Below are 24,002 nucleotides of genomic sequence, written 5' to 3'. Positions count from 1 at the left end.
TAGGGTGTTACAGTGAGCCAGGAGCCTCTCCAAGGCAGGAGACACCCTGGTCGATGGAGCAGAATATCATTCTTGTCATTGAACACAGTGGATGCAGTAAGATTCCCAGTTTCAGGAAACAATTCTTTTTTTAAAATTAACAGCTCAGGAGAAGTAAATCTTAGGCCTGTCACATTTATGTTTATGGCTGCTGCGTCATGTTTTGGTGGAGAGGAGTCACCGGTTTTCGTGGGCGTACAGCGTCGTGCCCTGTCCAAGGTGCTGAATCAACTATTTTAAAAGTTCTTGATTCGGGAGCGAATTACACCTTTCCTTTACTCACAGATTGAAGGCGTCTCTCAAAACTATTGCGCTCGCTGTCTTCGTGGGTCATTAATGATAGGCAAGCATTCAAATGATTTTCTATTAGTCCGCTAATTATGAGGAGAGATCGGTCGTGCATTTCGCGATTCGCCATTTAAAAGGCGTTGCTCCGACTGCTTCGTCACTCGGAGGCGAGTCCCGGACGCGGTATAAAAGGCGTGTCCTGCTATAAAAGGCGGCCCTATAGTGAGTGTTTGCGCGGAGCGCTGGCGATCCACCTTTCGGCTGCGGCGGAGAACGATCGCAGCCCTGTGATGCTCTGTAGCGGGGACGCGGGCAGCTGGATAGCCTCAGCCCGCATCGTTCACCACGCCGGATTCAAGATAGCACTTTGACATCCCTTTGCCATCAGTTTTTATTCTGGATTAATCTTTCCTTGCTTTGGATTCTGTAGCAGCAACTCAGGTAAGGAGTTATTTTATTACAAGATATGTTATATATAACCTCATAAAACAAATGCATATAACTAATAATAGTTACTTCTGATATATTTAAACTTTTTCATCATATGTTTTAACGATATATGTGCAATACATTTGCAATGGTGTGGCCACAGCTGGTGGGACAACCGTTTATTTCTAGTATTACCTTGAATGGTTAAATTACCATGTCTGTATGTAAAAATAATGACGATCGGATGGTACAATTAATGATTCTTATCCAGCAAAAAAGGGTGAGATGACTTAAGATGTTAAAAGTGAAACCGCTTCTTAAACCTGCCGGATTTCAACTCAAAGACAGTTCTTCCTTTGTACCCTCACGTTACTCATCGGTAATAGAAAGTGGGGCAGATTTTTTGGCTGGGTGTGTATACGGCTGATCGGATAAAGACTGCATAGATAATTCGCTTTGAGGAAATTTGGGGAAGAAAAAAAAAACATCAAAACACTCATACCCACGTTCACACACAAAGCGGCCACATATATAACACTTAAACACTTATACACCACACGTATACATGGGGGACACTTGACCAAAAACGCGCACATACGCGCCTTTTTCTTTTTTAGTTATGGGGAAGCAGGTTATTAAAGCCTAAACCGTCCCGTGTCTAAGCACAGCCAGCAGCGGCGAGTGGGGGGGGGGGGGGGGTACAGGAGGCTCATGTCAAGTAACCACTGGAGCGTTAAAAGTCAGCCAGCACAGCCCTCTTTGTCCGCTGTTTTTATTTTTAATTTCATTGATTATTTTTTTCCAGTATAAAACACATCACACGCTTTTTTTATTGCGGCGTCGATGAAATACAGGCAGGATTTTAAGCCCGGGATGAAGGCGCTCGTGTTACGGTCCTGAGCACCGCGCGTCGAAAGGCGAAGGAATAGGAAATATAATAAGCTGTTTCAGCTTTAATTTGCGAAATTACAGTTTATCGAAATCGGTGCGCGAAAATATCAAACGTGCCTGGTTTACTTGCAATCATTCAGACGCTTAAGCGGAGTAAAAATATATGTAAATATGTTTTTCCTAGCACGTTTCGCGTCTCCCTGCGGGCAGGACACGCTGCCCCCCCGGGATCAAACGGAAAGTTGAAATCCCCGGTATCGTAAGCAACCTAGCCAAGCACTCCATTAATATCGTGCATCCTGCGACTTGATGTATAAATGAAAGTGTCCTCTTCAGTCGGAGGCCATTTGATCCCGGTGGAATGGGATGAGAGCATCACTGTAGGAGGCAAGAAGAGTTTATCAAAGACTCCCAGAGTGACCAAACCAAAAGAGGCACGGCATCAATAAATTAACAGCAATAGAACCGATTTTGTTATCTATAACCATTGTGTATTTACTGCACACCCGAGCACAAGTACGTTCTTAAACACCTTGGAATTTTTCAAGTATGTAACTAGCAACGTAAAACCGGATTTTGTTAAAGATGTTGAGATATTACCATCATTTTATGAGTTCTCACATCATTAGTAGCTACATTAAACAGGCTACATTTACAATGTCGTAATTGTAATTATTTCTGTAACGCTTAGTGAAAATGTCAATGACATAAAATTTGTTAAAAAAACATACCGTTCTCGAAACGTGCACTACACACATGGGCCCATGCTGTGCCCGATTACTCTTGGTATTATTTCATTTAATTGTTGTTGATGATTGTATTTAAGTATTTATCGGTTTATTCAATTTCAGCATGGGAGCCTTTAAAGGGATCGATTACGCGTCAGTGTGGCTTTCCGTGACCGTCGTGAATTGACAGACTTTGTAGTCATCGTGCTGTGCTTTAGTACAACATCCCGAAAGACGGAATGAACTATTTTTGCCCCGAATTAGACATTTGTTACAGGAATATGTAACATAATTTTCCCTTTCATGATTTATTTTGAAATTATTTTAAGATTTGGATCATTAAGTTTTGCCCTCCTCATTGATTTGCAGCTATATTGATTTGTGTCTCATTCCTCTATCACTAGTAAATGAAAATAAATGGAAATACTATATATTGTCAGTTGGCTGAAGTTAAAATACATTTCCCGTATATAAAAATTATATTTTTATTATATTACATTATTTTGACGGTTTAAAAATTAAAGTGAGGAAACATAATTAGACAAGTACGCCGGGAAAAGATCCAGAGGATTTATTTTATTTATTATGCAGGTGTTTGGGCTAGAAGATTAAAAAACAACCAGGCATCAAAGTAAAGATTGGAAATATGTGAATCTGCTGTAGGGGTTCCTGACATGGCGGCATCTGGGCTGAATTTCTCCTTACGTATCCTGGGCTGTGATGTCATGGAAAGCCAAGCATACCTGAGCCAGTGGTCGACAGAAGCAATTAATAGACTCAGATCGATATTATTTGTAAGTTTTGGTCTGCAGTTTTTCTGGCATTTGTTTTTGTTTTATACTACAATTTTTGTACATGCATACAATTCACTCATGGATGTGTCACGTGTTTAACAGTTCGCCGTACACGTGCAAGCAGACCATCTCTGACAGTATAGATGTAACATGTATCTAATTCACTGTAATGAATACACTTACTGGCCTTTATTACAAAACCCACGCTTTGCATAATGACGTTAAATCTGTCCTGCACCCTTTGGCTCAAAATAAGATTGAAGAGCGATGCTAACGCCATAGAGATTAAATTTACAGTTTTATGGCAAAAAACCTGGTCCGGTAGAACTATTGCTCAGGTCATGCATAGACTTGATTGTTCATTGACAGGTTTAGTGCAAAGAACAAACCCAAAGAGAGTCACTTATATGTTCATGTGAACGTAAGGCCTGATGTAACAGAGCTGTGGTAAAAAGACGATAATGGTGGATGTTGCGTGTGGCCGAGTGTCACATGACCTGCCATTTCCAGCACGAATACCAAAGACCCACCTGCGTCAAATGAATAGTGTGCGAAGACAATCACATGCTTCGTAAACCTTTGCCCGTTTAAATACATTAGGCATCTACAGACTTTTCCTTGAAACCTGGAACTTAATATATACTAATGGGAATATTTTAATGAATATTTTCCCTTGATCTCACCATTCTAAGAGGATCAGTCGTGTGATCTGTGTTTTTTTTTTCCTACTCTGACAAATTGATTGCCAGTGCCGTCTATAAGAGTCACATTGTCTAAACAGAAGAACAAGCAGGTGCCGTGGTTATCGGTTCGGAGAAAAGGGGGGCTGCCCGGCAGGTCATGTAATCGCAGCGAGGCTGACATGGTGGGCAGTGTACCAGGGCGGCCATGTTGAAAACACCGTAACGGTAGCTGTGGTTTTCTGTCAAGGCGGCCCACATGAGAAATAAAATCTAGGGATGTACGGAGAGAGCAATCGCCCCACCTCGCTTCCAGCAGCTCATGTCGTTGGTCACTATTGTTTCCTGCCTGATGTGCACCTTAATAACTCAAAAGACGAGTCCCTCATGCAATCTGAGGCTGCATTAAGCTACAGAGCTGGCTGGAGTCTGCTTACAGTAATATCTGACATAGGTCTCACATTTCTCTGTTGTGTATTCTGCTTGGGGGACGGGGAGTAATCCAAAAGTGGAACACCATCGGCGAAATTACGCACCTCGACTGGGATCATGGAAAGCCGTGTTTTGTCTGGAGCGACTGGGGGCAATCACAGGGCACGCCTTAGGCTGTGTAGCTTCCCCGGCCGATTCTTCCACACCATGGTTGCAGAGAGAGGAGCTGGACAGGGAGACTAACATGGATATCAATTTACAGGACTGAATAGCTCCGTGCTTAATTTATGTCAGCTGCTCAGGCCGGGTGGCTCCAGCGACTGGATTTGTCCTCAGTGCCCGCTCAGCTTAGTGAGAGTACACGCAAGGTTATTATTGCCAGCATATTATTTATACCCTCCCCAGGCAGATGGTGGCAAAATGGGGGCCTCCTGGTCAAACTCCTCAAGTGTGGGTCTGTAGTACAGTATTGCCGCACTCACATTCTCTGGGCAAGCCTCTTAACCTGAATTGCCTCAGATACTTTCTTCCTGCTTTGAAAGTGTCCCCGCAAGCGCATTTGCTAAGCTAAGATGATAGGATAATATAATAACAAGATAATAACAACATCAATGCTTGCCACATCCCATTTAATGGCTGTATTATGTCCAGAAAAAAGGGCGAAAAGACAATAATTCTTACACGTAGCAACAGTTTAAGTGCTCAGATGATGATAAGCCTGTTAAAATCTTCAGTAACGCTTTACATTAACTGCACCTTCATAATGCATTCATTATGCGTTCATAGAACATTCAGCGCTGCTTCAAAATGTTCATATGCGCAAATGTGCATTCATAGAACATTCATAAACAGCATGCAAGTACATAAAAACATCCTAACATCACTTTACAGCTTAGAATATACATTTATAACAAACATTACATAATTATACACTTATAATATTTGTTATTATTATATAATGTTTGTTATTAATGTATATTACGGCTGTTAAGGGATGTTAGGATGTTAAGGTATACATACATGATGTTTATGAATGATTTCTCAATACTTAGTGAATATATTATGAAGGTGTACTAAACGTTTTATGAATCCAATATAAAAGCATTATGAAGGTGTAGTTAGTGTAAAGTGTTACCAAATCTTATTTCAAATAGTTTGGACACTGAAATGCAAATGTGAAGTGACTGGCGAACAAGTAGCTGAACAGGTGGTACTGTAGTTAAGGAAGTGCCTTTGGCACCGGAAGGTTATGGGTTTGAATCCCGAGTGAAAAAAGACACAGGTGAGGAAATGCGGCTAAAAAAACTTGCAGGTTTTTCTGCTACTCAGATAAGTATCTGCAGCCGCAAGCTAATTAATAAATTTTATAATAAACTCTCAATATTCTATTGAAGGGCAAATCAACAAGTTTGATTCAGTTTTTTACCCTAGTAAAAAAGTAAGAGGTTTGCACTTGAACGTTTTTCACATTTGACCGGCGCAATCTATAAATGAGTCATATAAACAGAAGAGAGGAACGAACAAAGCGCATCGGTAAATAAGTGGTGGTGGAGCTGTGCTCAGTGGCGGAACAGGAGTAGGTGGGCATTTGTTGATTGTAATGCTCTTTTTCAATTTGATTTCCACTACAAGCTTTTATTTCGCTGTCAGATACATAAAGGAGCCGCGTGGCTGACTGACAGACTTTAATTGCCGAAGGATTAATGTGGCTAAGTTGTGAAGGGTAGCAACAATACGCCAATATCAGGAACCTTCTTCATACATTTGAATACTGAATTCTGTTTTATTTCCAACTAAAGAACAATCAGTATATAAAGAAATGGCAGTAAAGTTTGCAGTGAAATGGGAGAAAAACTTTCCGCTAGCATTATTGTGCAACAATATCAGTTATGCCATATTCAGCCCATGCCTACAGTTGGTGAATGTTATTTTGTCTGCCGTTAATAATGATTATTTTGTCTGTCTTTGACAGCGATGGCAATTTGGCAATCTTGGAGCGGACACGCATATCTCGGAGTTCAGAGTACGCCGAAGCCAACATGAGTGACTCTTTGCTAACCCAGAACATGCAGAGAGATGTCTCAATGCAAGCCTGTCGGATCTGCCTGTGGAACGTCAACAGAGAAAACTGAGGATTGAGGTCTGCTTCTGACTGGCGGACTTTCGACCCCGTTCTCTCCTCACTGATTTCTTGTTGGAAAATAAAGCCCCTTGGCCGTTTCCCTGTGACCGGATCTTTTTTTGGATTTCAATGGCCTCAGTTTGGTCGCCTGTTGTTGCTACACCCCTCCGGTCCTGTCAAGAGGGTTCTGTATTGTGAGCAGCATATACTGTGTGGACGCTGTGGGATATATTTTGGATATAACACCCTTTGAGCCAAAGCGAAGTCAATGGTGTCGTGCTGTTAAGGACTCCTGCACTCCCCTCCCCCACCCTGGCCACGTGCTTTACAATGAATCCCATTGGTTTCTTGTTCCAGGTGCAGTTCATGATCAGTACTTTGCTGGGTCTTTACGTGGGCCTGGAGTTCCCGGGAGCCCCGGGGCAGTGGGCCCGCTATGTGCGCTGGGATGCCAGCACCAGGAGTGACCTCAGCTTCCAGTTCAAGACAGACGTATCCAACGCTATGCTCCTCTACTTTGATGACGGAGGCTTTTGCGACTTCCTGCAGCTGATGGTGGCAGAGGGGAAGCTGCAGCTGCGGTTCAGCATCGACTGTGCGGAGACCACCGTCACGACGGACCGCAGGGTCAACGACAGCAACTGGCACTTCGCCACGATCAGCAGACACAACCTGAGGACCTCGCTGCGGCTAGACAGCGAGATCAAGGCGGACGAGGTCAAGCCTCAGCGGCAGTTCATGAAGATCGTCAGCGACCTCTTCCTGGGGGGCGTGCCGCTGGACATCCGGACGGCCGTACTCACGCAGCCCCAGATCAAGGAACAGCCGCCGTTTCGTGGGATTATCACGGATCTGAAGTACGGCAACGTGATGCCCAAACTCATCAACAGTCATAGGGTGCGTTTGGACATGGAGGGCCTTTGCGCGGAGAGCCCTTGCGCCAATGGAGGGATCTGCTCCGTGGTGGAGGGGGAGATGGTCTGTGATTGCACCAGCACAGGATACATAGGCCGCTTCTGCGACAAAGGTGAGCACTCATGTCCTACCTTGTGATCTGCAGTCTTTTGTTTAGCGTTGAAGGTTTAGCAGAAGGATATCCACTCCTTTAGGCTTTCTAGGTAACAGCAGGCCATGTAAACCAAGGATTTACATAGCACAGCATTTTCTGCAGGCTCATATTTGCAGGCATTGACATGTGCTCTGACCTCCATTGGTATGGGAAGAAGAAAGACCTCTGTGTTTCTAATCCTAACCCGGTGAGAAGGCGTTCTCCCCCTTCTGCTGCTTCCCCGGAAGAATCTCGTCTGCTCTTCACACACCGGTGAACACACTGACGGCCTTCTCTCCATCTCTCCTGCTTTCCCTTACTTCTGTCCTGGCAATTTTGCTTGATTGTCACAATCATCTTTTCTGCTGTCTTTGTCCTGCACCTTATATGGTTAAAGCAGAAATCATCTAGACCAAAGTCACGGCCTGTGTTTTGCGTGAAGCATAGTCAATGGATATATTTTCTCTCAGAAAACAACATGCAGCCACTGACTTTTACCTTTATTCTGTGTATTTTCTTGAAGATCCTTGCGTAAATGTGCCGATTCCATGTACTTAGCTATTCTGTGCATTTCACACTCTCTCAGACTGTGCGGGTTGCAGAAATATCACATGAACAGCTCTTTTCACCAGGGTGATAAACCTGACTACTGTGCACTTCTGGAAGTTTTCCGTTATCAGAACCCCACCTATGGATTATATTCACTCTTCAGCTGTTCTTTCCCTGCCACTTTCTACCATCTCCCGCCTAATATACATCTGGACAACCTGGATCAATGTTTCTGATCTCGTTAAACCTTTAGAGGTTTACAATGGAAGTTAATTTCTCATGTTATGCAAGTTGAAACTAATACTGATAAGAATCTGACTAATTTATTACTAACTTTTATAAAAGTGATACCCGATGATGTTTATTACAGAATGCATTGTAGGAGGAGGTCATTAGATCCAGCCTTACGCAGCATGTTTAAACATTTGACCAAATAAATTTCTGTTACTGGTTTATCTTTACATTGAAATTCAACATGATGCTCACTGCTGGAGTTATCACAAGCTGGGCACTACCTGCGACCGGCCTGGCTTATGTGCCAGACATCTGCAGCGGATTTGAGCTAAGCGCCCGGGCGAGTGACATCGCCTCCTGCTGGACCGGGTGCCAGCACGTCAGTCAAAGAGGCAGTACCCCAGTGACTGGCTACAGCAAAAGACCCCTACCCATCAGCACCATCCCTTTCTGCATCGACCATACTTTCTTTCCTTGTCCGAAAATAACTGCCCTTTTGCTAAAGACATATGTGATGCAGGTACAGTACCTGGGTTTTCTTGTGTGTGATGTCATCGTATGCAGGTTGAATGCTCTTGTTCTCTTTTCCAGGAATTGAGTACCTCGAAAAATTTTTTCCACGCCAACATTGAAAGTGAAATTAGCAACATTACAGCCTTACCGGATATGTTCAGATCCCGCAGGCTTTACGGAAACACGAAGGCGCAGGCTGGTCTGAACACGACCCGCGTCATCTGCTCTTCTTAATACTGCTTCTGTTGTTATGTTGACTTTCTTACTGTCCCGTTTGTCACGTGCCGTCCCGCTAAGATGCAGTATCTTTACCGTGTTATGGGAAGACACGCTCACCTTGTGTATTCATGTACCTCTGAATATTTTATTATTGTCACCTCTTCTTAATATACGGGCTCAGAGAGCCTGACAGGAAAGGATATTGCATCTGAAACACGGAGAGACGTCCTCAGATAAGACAAGATGAACAGTCCTTGGCTTCCTCTAACTGTTTCCTAATGACTGACGCAAAGTGGTCCTTACTTCTGTCGACTGGGAGACAAAGACGACAGCGTGATGAGACTTTATCACGGGGTGCTGTTTCTGCCGCGGACTCGCCCCTTCCAGGCCGCTGCCTTTGCTCAGGTAGTGCCGTAGAGGCGGCCAGACTCTCTGACGCGGACACTCTGCTGGGGGGAGCCGGTAGGCTTCGTGTGTCTGGGGCTCCAGGGCTGATCGCGGCAGTTCCTCCAAGGGCCACGCCTAAGCAGCAGGGCCGCCCTGGCTGCAGACCCACGGGCGGTGGGAGGCCTCTTTAACTAAACGAATCAATCATGCCCTATTGCATTGCCTGGTTGGCTCACTACCACCCTCTAGTGTGGGCGGAATAAAGCCAAATGAGAGAGTATGTCTGGCGGCGCTCGACTGCCAGCATCGATTCCGAGGGCTTCCAGAAAAAGATAACCTCCTTTGCCAGAATGCTTCCCATATATGACGATGCCTGAGGGTTACATCAAAGATATGGAAAATGTGCGCCGTACGTGTAAGACACGCACAAGCACTAATCTGGAAATGAGAAGCAGGAACTGCAGTGAAGATGGGTAACTGGCAGTTCACAAATATGAGGGTGGGGAGATGGATAATTGAAGACACATTTTCTAGTAGCGTTCTTCAGCCTAATGGGAACAATAAGGAAGCGGACCAGCCCAGAAAGTTTCACAGATTAAAGGTTGTTACTGTAGCTGTCAGCGACGCTATGAAACAGCGGAAGAATAGGTAGTCACACCTACAGATGGTGAACTCACTTTATCTAATCCAATAAAAGAGAATTCAGCCCGTTTACAAGTTCCCGGGAGAGTGTGCATTAAAGGCACTTCTCCCCTTTGGATCAGCAGTCATCCTGACACGCTCAGGCATTTCCGAAAACAGACAGATGGCGGAAATGGCCTTGGAAACATTCGATGGGTCGGAGGCGTCTGTTTACCGAGGGGAATGATTGAGTCGGCCGCAGCGAGAGGCGACTGTAAAGCTGCGTAATCCGGGGACAGATTAAAGCAATAAACATTTGGCTATAAAACACATGTTTAATCCGCAGGCCCTACGGGGATAATATAGCATTAGTGGAAGAGCCCACATCTAAGTCAAAAATGATCCATTCTGCTTGCAACACATCAGTGTTTCTGTTTAAAAATACAAAACCAGTAGTTAGACGCAGATATTAATAGCAGACAGATTTAAACATAAAGTAATAACGATGTTGTAAAATGCTGTAAGTACTCTAAATATTATAAAATCAAGTTAGAGCATGAACAGCAGGTGAACCATTACATAAAAGCAGAAACTCACTGAAAATTTGGCCGGCAGAGTGTTAAAAGAATGAGGGAGTATTCTGAGAGCTGAGCTTTCAGGATTAATGTAATATACTTCGAGAAATTGACAGTTACAGTAATCTCGCTTTGGAAGTAGGTCATCGAGAAAATAAGGAGAAAAAAAATCTTGCCTGATTGAAACTGATTTTAAGTTTGCAGTGTGTTGAGAGTGATGCGCAGAATTCAGCACTGCGTGGAAAAAAGAGGGATTAAAGCTTAGTGAACTTTCACTGGATTGGGCGGCGTCTGGTCACATGACTGACGACATCTTGAACTTCTTATGTTGGATTTATATGACTTAAAATTGGACGCTGTGCTGCATAACCTATGATTTGGATGCTTAGATAACTGGAATGAGTGCATGCAGAACACATAATGATATGTACCCATCCAGTTTAGTCAATATTGTTATAGCTACTTAAACATTTTACTTCTTCCTCAAACACAATGCTTCTTGTGAGGGACAATAATGAGTAACTGTAAAGGTCATTTAAGGTACTGCAGACTTGGTGTGCAAGTTTGGTCCCTGCTTAAAAAAATCAGCAACAAAAAATAATTATGTGGCAAAGCATCACTCATGCTGAGTTACCCTTTGAGCAAACCTTGCCTCTTCGAAACCAAGGTGATTAATAATATATCAGTGATTACCAGGCACAATGTTTAATTAAGTCAATAATTACAGCCTTATTTCCTTCCTTAATTAGCTGTTTACAAAACAAGATGAAATGTATGAGATCTAAGATGAAAGAGTATCTAAAGACAAAAAAAATCTTTTGCTACAAGTTTCAGTTTGATTAGTAGAAAAGAAGATTTGGGTGGAAGTATATATATTTGATACTCATTCTGTTTTGCAAATAATATTTTCCTTTTCCAGGCAAGTATTAATGCCTGGTACACTTTAAATGCTATTTTTTATTTATCTGTTCTTCAGAAAGGCAAAGGCAGGTTGGGTAACATTTGCAAAAGGTCACTAACACATTATGCAAACATAAATAAATCTGTTGGTTTTGTGCATTTCGTATGCATGGGCCTCCCAGAAGAGAACAGAGGAGACCTGTACGAGGTGCCGGGGTAAGCCGTTGATGTGTCCGAGCCAGAGTGGTCCTGGGACAGCCGACAGCAGCAAACCTTGTGCTGCTTCCCCAAGAGTACGATGCGTAGGGGTCTGATTCCGCAGCAGAAACTGGGCACCCAGGGGTAAAGGTCTGGGTTAATCGCTTATACACAAACCCCACAACAGCATAAATCCAGCCACCCAATGGGAGCCGGCCGCAGTGCCTGCTCGGATTTATGCCATTTCCGTGTATGTGGGGCACCTTGTGCTACGCCAATCACGGAATATTCCCACCCAATATTCCTGGAGGTGGTCAGGAGTGCAGCGTGTCCATGATCTGGCTCCCCGCCAACGTGGGACAGATTCCATGCAGGTGTTCGGGAACATGCACGGCGCTGCGGCTGCTGCTTGCATGGTTGCAACTGTGTGGTGTTTTTTTTTTGCATGGTAGCCATGCAAAGAATAGTGCCAGAGTGAGTCTAACACTGGGAATCTTTCCTTTCTTGTTTTTGTTTCATCCCCTTCTGTTACGGAACGTGCATCAGATGAGAAGAGCACTCCAGGTGAGTTCTGAAGATAATGGTCAGGAACAGGCCTAATGACTTTTATCATTATTATTAATATTACTACCGTATTACTATTATTATTATTCTGATTGGGAATTAAAAACCCAGTAGTTCACAGAAATGAAACAATATACGAACATTATTCAAGAAACACATCGGTGTTAATCTGCGCATACACTGCACAGCACTTCATTATACTTATCAATGTGTAGCCATGCTTGTAAGGTCCATACTACGACACTGTGACTTCCTAGATGCAGGGGAAGGTTTTCAAGTCATTTGAAAACGTCCCATTCAGTGTGATGGATACCATGCTTGGCTCTTTGGCAAAGCATGTGATGCTACCACAATACTAAGCTGTATTGGTGAGCGTGTTTAAAGTGTTTCTCTATCGATCTCTCTCTATCTCTCTCTCTCTCTCTCTCTGCACCTCTACTTCCAAAGGTTTTCTACACTTGATGATGGCCGATCAAGGTATGCTCCTCCTACTGATCCCTTTTCCTTCCCGCCTGCATGCCACTCAGCCTGCGATTGCCAATGCATGATTTTGAGTCGAGGTTATCGATGCGTTCCTGCTTATCGATATTTGTGCCTGTGGGCTTTGAAGCTGGGGTGTTGCAAGTGGTTACGGGTATGCGAGGGGCTTGTCTGCTTGCTGTCTTGCAACTTAGACTTCCTCTCTTTCCAGGATGAGCTGCATGTACGCTGGTACCTTCAGAGCTCACAAAAAAAATGCATGACTTTCTTTTACGACAGACTGTCACAGCCAACATAACAAAGCGAGGGATCTGGAAAGTTCCTTGCGGAACAAACAGTGTGTCTTTCTTGCCGTAGCCGTAACCCACTTCGGGTTGGCCTCGTATCGCATGTGAAGTGTGCCTTGACCCCCCCCTTGCTGTGCTTTAAGCATGTTGGGCTGAGCGCCTTTCCCCCAGCCACCTTGATCTTCACTATGTCGTATCTCTCTTGTACCCTCTCTTTTTTTTTCCCCTATGGCTATTCGACTGTGGATATCGTTTGATCGTTTCCTCGCCGAACCTCCCTGTCCATCTCTGTAGCTAAAAGAAAAGGTACAGTCCTCTATCTCACTATTCCCGTGAGCTGGCCGGTTCGTTTGCAGCAGCCTTCCTGTGCCCACGCTGGCTAATATGTTTACAGATTTCCGTGCAATGCTTTTATGCTAATGGATTCACCAGAGAGGCGTTTCTGTAGCGGAGTGCGTGATTAAATTAGCTTTAAATTAAATGAGCGCTAGTAGGATGAGCGGAAACAAAGTGCAGTTCTGGTTCTGGGGGAAATCTTTAAAAGGCCACGTTTCTCTCTTTGTTTGGAGCAGCGTGGGCTTCAGTAGGAGCTTGATGGTTACGGGTGTTTTTAATTATTTATTCATTTCTTCTTTTCTTCTGCTGTGATTATTCTCATTTAAAGTTTCTGGTGGGAAGTCTGGAGATTCTGAGTGCTGCACTGTAAACTGTGACTGAACATTTTACCGCCATTTTCCAGTTGATTTTCTGTTCTCGTTTTAGTTGTTTTGAAAAGTTTCGTCGCCGCAGAGGAGACTTCTGTTGGTGTTTTGAGGCTTTCTTGATTCAAAAGGCAAAAATTAGCTTTGAAAACACTGCTTGCTGATATTATCTGTTAAACTTGAACAGATGACCAAGCTATTCTGCTTCAGTGTATATTCACAAGAAGGCTTTTCTTAAGGAGCTCATTTGCAGGCTTTCAGTGGCTTTCGAGTAAAGTTCATTCTTAAGTGTCACGTGGGTAAAGAAAATCTAATGCCATTGCCAGATAAGTCCTTGTATGTGGATTCAGTCTGGGTCTTGTCCTCTCCTATTGTGATCAGGTAATTGATTATGACAGGGGAGACTTTAAGTGTATTCTTGGCCTACAGCTATGCACAATGTTACAGACTAATCAGAACCTGCCTTCGTGATCACTGTCATGCACCATGCAGTATGACAGATGACCATTGGTTGACAAGTGTGCGTGAAATACATGTAGTCCCTTCGACCCTTTTAGTGCATCTGGGGTAATAAAGCAAAAACCAAATGGAGGCAAGTAAATTAAGCTGAAAGAGGATTAAAAATAATAGTAATACACAATTATGTCCAGTTCCCTCTAAGCACTACACAACCAGCGATCCATTTAATGCCGTACATTGCCTGTCCTTCAGCCCTGTACTTTTCCGGAGACCAGGTCTGAGTCCATTTTGTATTACTACTGCTTCCTTGTTGAAAACAGAGGGTAATACCCCGTGTTTCAGGGCTGGGTCATGCTCGTTTGGATTGTCTGGAGCCCGAAGCCTCGTTCCAGTGGTGTAATGGCCCCCATGAATATTGATGGTCGCTCCGTGTCCGGAAGGTAACATGATGCTCGTTGACCGAGCCTGGGAGGGAAACGTCTCCCTCAGTGGCTGGCTTGTGCAGCTACAAACCGAAGCGCTTGGACGAAAGCGCAGATCACCAATCCTGTCTCTCTGGGCGGCCAACGAGGGCTTCTGTTTCGACAGCATGCCTCCCCTCCCCCCAGAGATAACTGGAGGCTATGCAAGAGTGCCCCCCGCCCTCCGAGGGGAGCGAGGAAACCAGGGACATGGGGAGGGAGCTGGGGAGTACAGCGCAGAAACAGCGCAAATCCCTGCATTAATTATTGCTCTTCAGAGTAGCGTGAACTTCATTTACTCACCATGGAACCCGCTCCGGAATCTATGCCCCCCCCCACCCTGTCTCCGCTCCCTCTGTCTTCGAGAGAAACGGCGCGAGTTCGAATCAGACGCACTATCTGTCGAAATGAAGCATTTCCTCTGTATGATTAACATTTCAATGGCGGGCGATGATGATGAGCGTTTAGCTAGCTGTGCGACCCTGGCTCCCCCTCCCCCCCCCCCCACGGTGGTACGTCCAAACTGCATTTCGCAATTTATCAATTCAGGCGGGACCTCTTGCACAGCGACGCTTCAACCGGAGCAGCTGTTGAGAGCTGTTACAAAGCAGAGCAAACGCTTCAAAGACGACGCTGATTAGTGTATTTTACCGTAACTTAATATTTCCTCCTCATCGGATTTGGCGTTATGAGCAAATAGCTCAGGTCTTTGTTCACTCTTCATCGCGATGCAGGTGTCTGCCCGAAATATGCTTTAATTAGTCACAAGCTCAAACTTCAGAAGGAGAACACACTGCACCCTGCGAGATGCTCTTGTAGGAACATGTCAGCTAAGGAAAATAGAAAATGAATGAGATACAGTTTAACTAAAATAGACGGTTGTCGCCTCACAAATTAGCACATACATGTACGTCGAGGACAAATTCGCCAAATTACCCGCCCTGTATATGACAGCTGGTCCAATTAGCATATGAGAATGAATATCTGTTTAATGGCCTGTTTAACAAACACTGTGTAAGGTGATACCGCAAGTTCGACATTTGATGCCTGTTTTAAGTGGCAAGTGAGAATCGCGGGAGGGTGTGAGTGTGGGACATGCCGGGGGGCACCGGCAGTGAGCTGCGGGGGTGCGCGGATATTCAAGTTTTGGATGCAACAATATGTGTATCTGGAGAATCATCTGGCTTGGGGGTCACTCGTTTATTTGCTTTCATTTTGTACATCGTGGGGTTGGAGTTCATGTCTTCCTCTCTTAATGGAGATCTGTAGCCCATCGTGGCTGTCAGACGCTGGCGTTCGGACATGGAGCACGGCGGAGTCTGCAGCAGTAGTGGGCAGCGAGTCACAGACCTTCCACAAGCTTCCCTCAGCTTCTTCTGTGACTCACGTTCCCTCTCTCTCTCATTCATGGACCGGGGCTGTTGGTCCTCAAACAGTTGCACTGTGTAAAGGGCAGCAAGGGTTATCAAGGAGAGGGAAATGAACAGAACCGGCCTGGGACACGATCTCCTCACCCGACCGCCACTCCACTGCGGTGGAGGCGCTGTCTCCTGACATCATATGTAGTCATCATCTGCCATGGAAAATACTTCACGATATTTTTCATGTCTCTGTTGCTGGATGATTGATAAACGAGGCATGGGAAACCTATTTTGATTCATATATTTGTGTGTGTGTGTGTGTGTGTGTGTGTATATATATATATATATATATATATATACACATTAATACTGTACGTGTTCTTATGTTATTTTGCTTTAGATGTCTGACATTAACTCTAAACATTTACTCTGGCTTGAAGCTTAAAGTTCACAATCTGAATGATTTACGGCACGATCTGGAGCATGGCCTTTGTCAAGCAGCCAGGAGGAAACCAACTTCCCCCGCTAAAGTGAGATGGTTTAGACCACATGTAGATTAGCACCCGCAAGTAGGGCTATTATGCAAACGATATGCTAATTAGGCCATTCACTTTGGTTTTAAAGGATGTGCCCCACTTGGTGACCTTGGGGAGATATTGATAATCAAATGCAGATCATATCTGAGGACTAGTGTGTATCACTGCATGCTAAGAATAATAACTGCAAGGCATTTTTATTTGACCTATAATTCAGAAGAAAAGGAGGCTATATATATTCTCCTATAGGGAAAGGGGGTGGAGGAAGTGCATGATAGATGTATAGCAGTAGGACAGACAAAGCCGCTATGCGTCTTACCTGCCTTTGGGTTCATAGTTGACCCCCAAACATTCGGGTTGGTACAGTCCTTGTGCTGTACTGAACAGATTACAACTGGGATGCAACCAGTTTGATTACCAGACAGGTGAACCCGTGGTGCTATAATGTGCTAAATTATAACCCAGATGCAGAAATGAAAAACAGCAGTAATTGATCGTGAAGAGCTGTTATGTGTAGTAGTGTGTCGTTACAGTGCTCACTCTCACAGTACTTACAGTACTCATTCTCACAGTACTTACAGTACTCACTCTGCTCACCCAGTGTACCTAACGACACTTTTCTTTAGTACTGTCATTGACTCCACGTTTTGGCCGTCATGTTTGTCATGGACTTAAGCTCTCGAGAAAGGATAAGTACGAAAGGCACACCGGGATGACATCATTCACTGCTCAGACCTTCCTCGGCGCCCCTGGTCTTTATGTCTCGCTTCAGCTGTATCTGCGGCTCTTCAGTGGCCCATTACCATCTCCTCAGCTCTGAGCATTGGGGCATCTAAGAAGATCTGCAGTTCTAACTGTAACCTGCAACGTTGAGAATACAGTTTTTCAAATAGTCAGACCATCCTAAAACTCTTATGACGCTTTCCGATAATAATACTGCGGTGAATTTCTGTGAAAGTTTACTGAGCTCCCTCTCTGTGAGAGGGCAAGAGAAGGAAATGAGTCTACATCCGACGCGCAGTTGTGGCATGTATACTGCAAACGGCCCCCCCATCAGTGCCACAGCATGCTGGGACAGTTGTGGCAACGTTTTGCAACTGCCCCTACACTGACAGCCACAATAAAACTCGCTATATTAGCTTGACACAATAGCTTTGGCACATGCTAGCAATGCCTGTCAGAAGCAGAAGAAAACACTGATTACAATAATATGACTTTACAGTGCTTCACGCAAACAATTTAGACAGTATGACAAAAACCGATCATAAAAAAATACTTTTAAACCTTAAAAAGTATTTTTTGCAGATGGAATAGTTATATGTGGCTGCCTTCTTCCAGGAAGGAGGAGGGGCTTACTGAGTGTGCATAGTATAAACATCATCACTAGACCTTAAAGTTCCAAAAATATGGTACCTGCTGCGGTGGAAAAGCACCCTTAGATACTCGATTTGAACATCCTTGTCTTCCATCTGTTTGCTGGTACGACTGGCCTCCTCCTGCTGAGGGAAATGGGTGTGTCTTACTAGGATTCCCACTAGGGGGTCCTGGCAGCTTGAAATTTCAAATATAGAACATCATTCACCTTATGAGACGAGACGTGTCCAAAGCAGCAGACTCACATGCTCTTTAAATCTCTCCTGCGTCTCCTCTCACTACAAGAGAGAAACCTTGTTTTCTAAATTAGAGGCACTGAAGCAGATGTTGTTCGATAATGACCCTGGAGTGCTTACAGGTATTGGCTGAAAATGTCATTTGGGGTAGCTCATACCAAGGAATGTCTCTATTGAAGGCAACCTAAGCATCAGCTATTCCTAGCTGTTTCCCTGCAGTGGTTTTGGTGGTGGTCTTCATATGGAGAGATCTTCTGTCCTTGTCAAGGGTATTACCACAGCAATGGGAGACAAAAGGCTGCCCTCAGTTCCAACATGTTGACTCAGCAGCCTAAATGCAGGATCTGTCCTCAATAGCAAATGTGTGGAGAGGCCCATTGTTTTCTAAAAATGGTACTATGAGTTAGATGCGTTATTTTAGCTAAGAATCAATGTTGAGTTATTATTGAATCTTGCAGGCCGCAAAAAATCCGCATTGACTTTCACAGATATTAACAGAGCAGATTTTTTGAGACGTTGGAGATACATTCGGAGTGCATCCGAAATCACATACATACATAGTACATACTGAATTTTGTCAGAAGCCTACTACTCGACTGTTAATGTAGTTAATGTAGCACCTACTGTATGTATGTATATATGTATGTGTATGCATGAATTTGATAAGGCCACATTGCCGCAATTTTAGCCAGGACATCGGGTCCTAACCCTGCACTTTCTAAAGAGAGTCAGGACCTTGGTTATGTATGTATGAATACAAGATGCATACACTTGGACATATACTGTAGTGGTCGCCATCTTGCTGATCTGGATGTTTACCAATAACCGAGCTTGACGCCAGGAGAGTCAATACCTGTTAAAATCTATTAACGGAAAAAATACATATTTGAGTCTACTTATGTAAAGGGATATATTTTCGACTTTGTACAGAGGTGGCACTTCCCCCACCTTCTTAAAAATGCCATTCTTTGCATCTGGTTGAGGCTCCAGCGGCCTTGTGACATAGTGTAGTGTCCACCGGTCCACTTCAGAATTTCACAGAATGTAGTATGTTTTCCAGCTACCGTTTGCCTACTGTCTCATCCATACTGTGGATTGGGACATTCTGCTCACTTTGCATACTGTATTGCACCTGCTATATACCAAACAAGTATGCGATTTCAGATTCACCCCCGGTCGACTGGTGTGACTATGTGCTGAATTGTGGGACACACAGCTGTAGCTGATTCATGCATTAGCTGCTGTTGGAGAATCATGACCTCCATTGAGATCCCAATGTACTCTGAGCCTGGTCACTTAGTTTGCTGCCTGTAAATATGTGTTCTCTAAACATGATATTCCCTGTCTTTTCTTCTTAGAGAGCTGCGGTCCACTTAACTTCTTCAAGGAGGGCAACACAGCTACACACTTCGGTTACCACATGGCCCATGACGGCCTGCTAAATGCAGATCCAACTGCAACCTTCTCTAATGAAGAGGATGCTTGAGTGTAGAAGCCATAAAGTGATTCTCTGTGGGTGATTTCCTAAGATGTTATGAAAAAGTGTCATGCATAACCATTAAGATGCTCGCCCGAGTTCTCCTGTAGTACCTGCACTGAGCAGACAAATGCAAACTATTGCTTTCATTAGGCAGAATTTCTTCAGAGTTTCCGTTCACGGATTGGCATTTTTATCTCTAACCTGTTTCCACGCCTGTAGGACTGTGAGTGCTGCTTTTCATTTCATTCGGGCACCCATTTCAGTCTTGATTAAAGCCATTTAACTCACTTTTTCAGCTCTTAATGGCGTAATGGCAGCTGTAAAACTTCCTGGATTCTGGCCTCCAGTGTGATAATTGATGCACCCTGCTTCAGCCTTTCACTTATGCCCTTACAAAAGAAAAAGAAAAGGCTGGTCGTGGCCCTTAAGTGGCTCATGCTGTGTGTGAGGCCCCTACCACTTGTACGACCTTTATTGCAGCTTTTAGTACTTGCTGTAACCGGAAAGCCGGGTACCGTGGGCTCACATGATGGAATCCCTGCTGAGAGGTAACACTGGCTGATTCCCCTAAGAATCTGTGCTTCTTGGGGCCTTCTGGCTTTGAAGTCAACGATCATGGGATGCGCATGGATAGTGTCACAGGCAGAGTCATGTGATCGGTTGACAAAGAGTAGGACAGTGAATAGGAGGCTGATACTCATCCAAGGTTGGACTCAATACTAGAGAAGTATTGGACTCAACCTTCAGAAGGCCTGTCATATTGCATGAGGTGATTCTGGGTGCAGAGAGCAGTGCATTACGGTTTGACAACATGATTATTCATAATGCACATTTGACAACATTTGACAACATGATTATTCATAATGCACAATACAACTATACATTGTTACAGTTTCTAAACCTTGTGGGGCACAAAATTCCCCCTTTTAGTGCCTTGAAACTCATTTCTGATTCAGCACACAACAGCATCAAAACTGGCAAGTGGCATTCTATTTTAGATGTAGTGCTGTCAAATGACTTTTCTATGATTTAGAAATAATGTAATAGACCAATAAGAGGAAGCATTTATTACTGAAACATCAGGTGACAAAAATGGCAAAAAAAAGTATTTAACTTTTGTCACACTCATGTGCATTTTTTTCTTTTGCATTTCACATTTACGTATTATTATATATGGCTGAGATTTATTTTTGGAATGCTTTGGAATGGTACGGCGAAATGCATCATTCAAACATCATTGTAATTACAGCAATCAGGCAAATTAGACAAGCTCTGAAAGACAGCTTCGATTGCGCTTGAACTTGAACAGTGTTTATTGGTGCCGAGTAGTACGATGGGAAGAAGGGGATATAAACCAGTATAACTGCATAGAAAAATAGGCGTCCCAGACAACTGTGCAGTGAATAATCAGCTGAGAAAGGTCTAGCAGCAGAGCCTTGAGTCGGTTACCAAAGGTTAAGGAGATTCTCGGCTGTGCTGCTTGACAATACTGCTCTTGCTTTCTGTACGTTTATGCATGAATGGGTTCAGAGACACAGATCACAGATTTTTATAAAACTGAGGTTTATATTGTAGGGTTCTGAGAAATATCCCTGCAAGTTTTTATACAAACAGGTTTTACCACTTTGCATTTGTTCCCCACAATGTGGTAAATACAAGCCCACACACACACACACACGCACACACACACGCACACACACACGCACACACAAATCTAAGACAGTTTTTTTCTCTATGTAGGTTTTAACTTTAATGTTTTAGTTTCTCTGCCTGTGTAGCTTACAGCTGTCAGCATATTGAGGGGATTGTTTGCCTGTCTGAGCAGTGTGAAGTTTACCCAACAGATTGCATGGTGTTATAATCCAGTTATGCGCTGTGACTGCCAGCTATTGCCTACAGCATTCCTGCAACGTCTGTGATTGTAGTGCAGTGATGTGCTCTCAGCTAGTCAAAGATAAAGAAATCAAGCTAAGCTTCTGCATGGAAATGGCTAGCTGAGTTTCCACAGTACAGATGATGCTAACTAGATCGAATTGTCCCAGAAGAAGCACACACTGTAAATTGCTCCTCGCTATTTTGTGCTGTGATCGTTTGTCTCTCGCAGCTCTAGGTGAATCTCCAATGTCTGTCACTGGACTATGCACTTCAAATATCAATCAGGCTGATTAATGTTAACATGGTCAGATTGTAGATGGAGAGCTATCTAGTTCCCGTGTCGGTCACCCTGGAAAGAATGCTTACACCATTCTCATAAACCTTAAGGTCATCCCTTAAGCAGTGCAGTGCAGTTTTGTTAAATCTGCCTCATCTTCCAGTAACAACCTGTTGAGATTATGTGGGACAGATCATTTTGAATGTTTAACTGATTTCAGCTGAAATTAGGTAATTGTATTTCATGAGTAAAATGTCATATTTAAAATACCATCTTAATACGGTAAATGAATAAGCGTTAAGCGAATCACACTTTGTAATTGTTTCCTGTCGCAATTTTATAGCCAGCAGATTCATCCTCCTGTACTCAGCATTTCTTTTTACTGATTTACCTAGAGGAACAAGCCATATTTGATTATGGTTAAATTTGATTGTCGTTCTGCCGGGGGGATAGTGAGCAAGTGTATACCTTCAGGCAGCAAACCCCACCGACTGTAACCCCCTAAGACTGTTGATGAGATGGTTAATGGTCACTATGGTGGACATTATAGACATATAATCAAGCTTTTTAATGAGAGCTGATTTCTGATATCAAAGGACAAAAATAGTTTGGAAAAAAAAAATAATATAGGAATTCACACTGGAAAGAATAATCATTATTTAATATTATATGTCAGCTTGGGGGCGGCATGGTGGTGCAGTGGTTAGCACTGTTGCCTCACACCTCTGGGACCCGGGTTCGAGTCTCCGCCTGGGTCACATGTGTGTGGAGTTTGCATGTTCTCCCCATGTCATCGTGGGGTTTCCTCCGGGTACTCCGGTTTCCCCCCACAGTCCAAAAACATGCTGAGGCTAATTGGAGTCGCTAAATTGCCCGTAGGTGTGCATGTGTGAGTGAATGGTGTGTGAGTGTGCCCTGCGATGGGCTGGCCCCCCATCCTGGCTTGTTCCCTGCCTCGTGCCCATTGCTTCCAGGATAGGCTCTGGACCCCCCGCGACCCAGTAGGTTAAGCGGTTTGGAAAATGGATGGATGGATGTCAGCTTGGTTTAAACACCAAATAGACAAGAAGTGCCTACATTAGATATCAGCTAAAATCGCAAAGAAACATTCATACACAGCAAGATGCGGAGATGAAACCTGAAAACAAAACCTACACCTACATCTGCTTGTACCCACTATGTAGCTTCAGACGACAAAGTACAATGCAAGTACCTGTATGTAGGACTTCCTTTCTTTGTAAGTGTTCAGCCTAAACAATTTTTCAAATTAAACATTTATTGTTTTATGCATTAATTATGATGCGTATAGCTTGATGCTTACCAGGACATTATTGATGCAGGTTTCTAAAGAGTACGACACAGCGGCCCCTCTACCTATACAGTTACGATATGGTTAGGTATGTTATCAAGCCTTGGGAATGTGGAACACCTATCCATTCATTACTCATAAGCGCTGGCCCGGTGCTGGGTGACTGCGAGCTTGGAGCCTGTCCCAGGCAGTTAAGGATGTGAAGCAGTGGGCAGCCTGGCTGGGCTGCCAGTCCATTAGCAGCCAGGCTTGCTGTCACTCTTTGAGAAGTTTACAGAAAGCGCCGGAGAAGCCAGAATGTTTATTTTTGAATTGTGGAAACCCAGGGAAGACTATTATTATTATAATTGTTGTTATTATTATTATTGTTGTTATTGTTCTTGTTATGAGTGGTGTGAAAAGAGAGTGTAGATAAACTGCAGTGTAATATTTCTCAGAACCAAAGTAACACCTGATGCCAGTTATATTGATTCCCCATGCATTCTGCAGACAGGCAGGCAAGGATCATGAGGGCTTTTCCATGCCGTGAAGCAGTGCTTTAAAGAAGCAGGCAGCTCCTTTGATGATTAAGGATGCAGGGACTGATGGTGGACTGGCAACGAGCGTCCCCACGGCTGGGTCAGCATGGGGATCGCACTGGCTACACGCTGTTATTCTCCAACAAATATGGAGGGGCATATTTCTGTTCATTATAAGGGATAACACAGGCCATCGCTGATTTACATATGTTAATGAAATGGTAATTGTGCTGCCCCTGTAGATATTTCTATTGGTGGTCTCAGTGCTCCCTGATATTATATCTTGTTATGGTGAACCATTCTCCTCTCTGTGTTGTAATCCAGGCCTGCGTGAAACAGGTGATTATGGTTGGACAAGTCAGCATTATGATGGAGAAGAAGGCAGTAATTGGTTAAGGAGCTCATGTGGTTCTTGGTTCTCATCCTAGCTTCAGATC

At 43.9% G+C, this 24,002-nt stretch overlaps 1 protein-coding gene across 1 annotated transcript in view; it reads left to right on the top strand.

Moving 5' to 3' along the window:
• The first annotated feature begins 555 nt into the window (after window positions 1–555).
• LOC125714961 (neurexin-3a-like) overlaps window positions 556–24,002 on the top strand; it is a 280,661-nt gene continuing 257,214 nt past the window's right edge. The window contains 4 exon segments of the mRNA XM_048986129.1: window positions 556–768; window positions 6,254–7,430; window positions 12,194–12,211; window positions 12,659–12,688. Of these exon segments, the coding sequence (XP_048842086.1) occupies window positions 6,734–7,430; window positions 12,194–12,211; window positions 12,659–12,688 (745 nt within the window). The 5' untranslated portion in view covers window positions 556–768; window positions 6,254–6,733.

Source organism: Brienomyrus brachyistius, chromosome 19 (assembly GCF_023856365.1).
Source record: "Brienomyrus brachyistius isolate T26 chromosome 19, BBRACH_0.4, whole genome shotgun sequence".
In the NCBI taxonomy this organism is placed as follows: Eukaryota; Metazoa; Chordata; class Actinopteri; order Osteoglossiformes; family Mormyridae; genus Brienomyrus; species Brienomyrus brachyistius.
The sequence above is the reverse complement of the archived record's forward strand: the minus strand, read 5'-3'. Positions and strand labels throughout refer to the sequence as shown.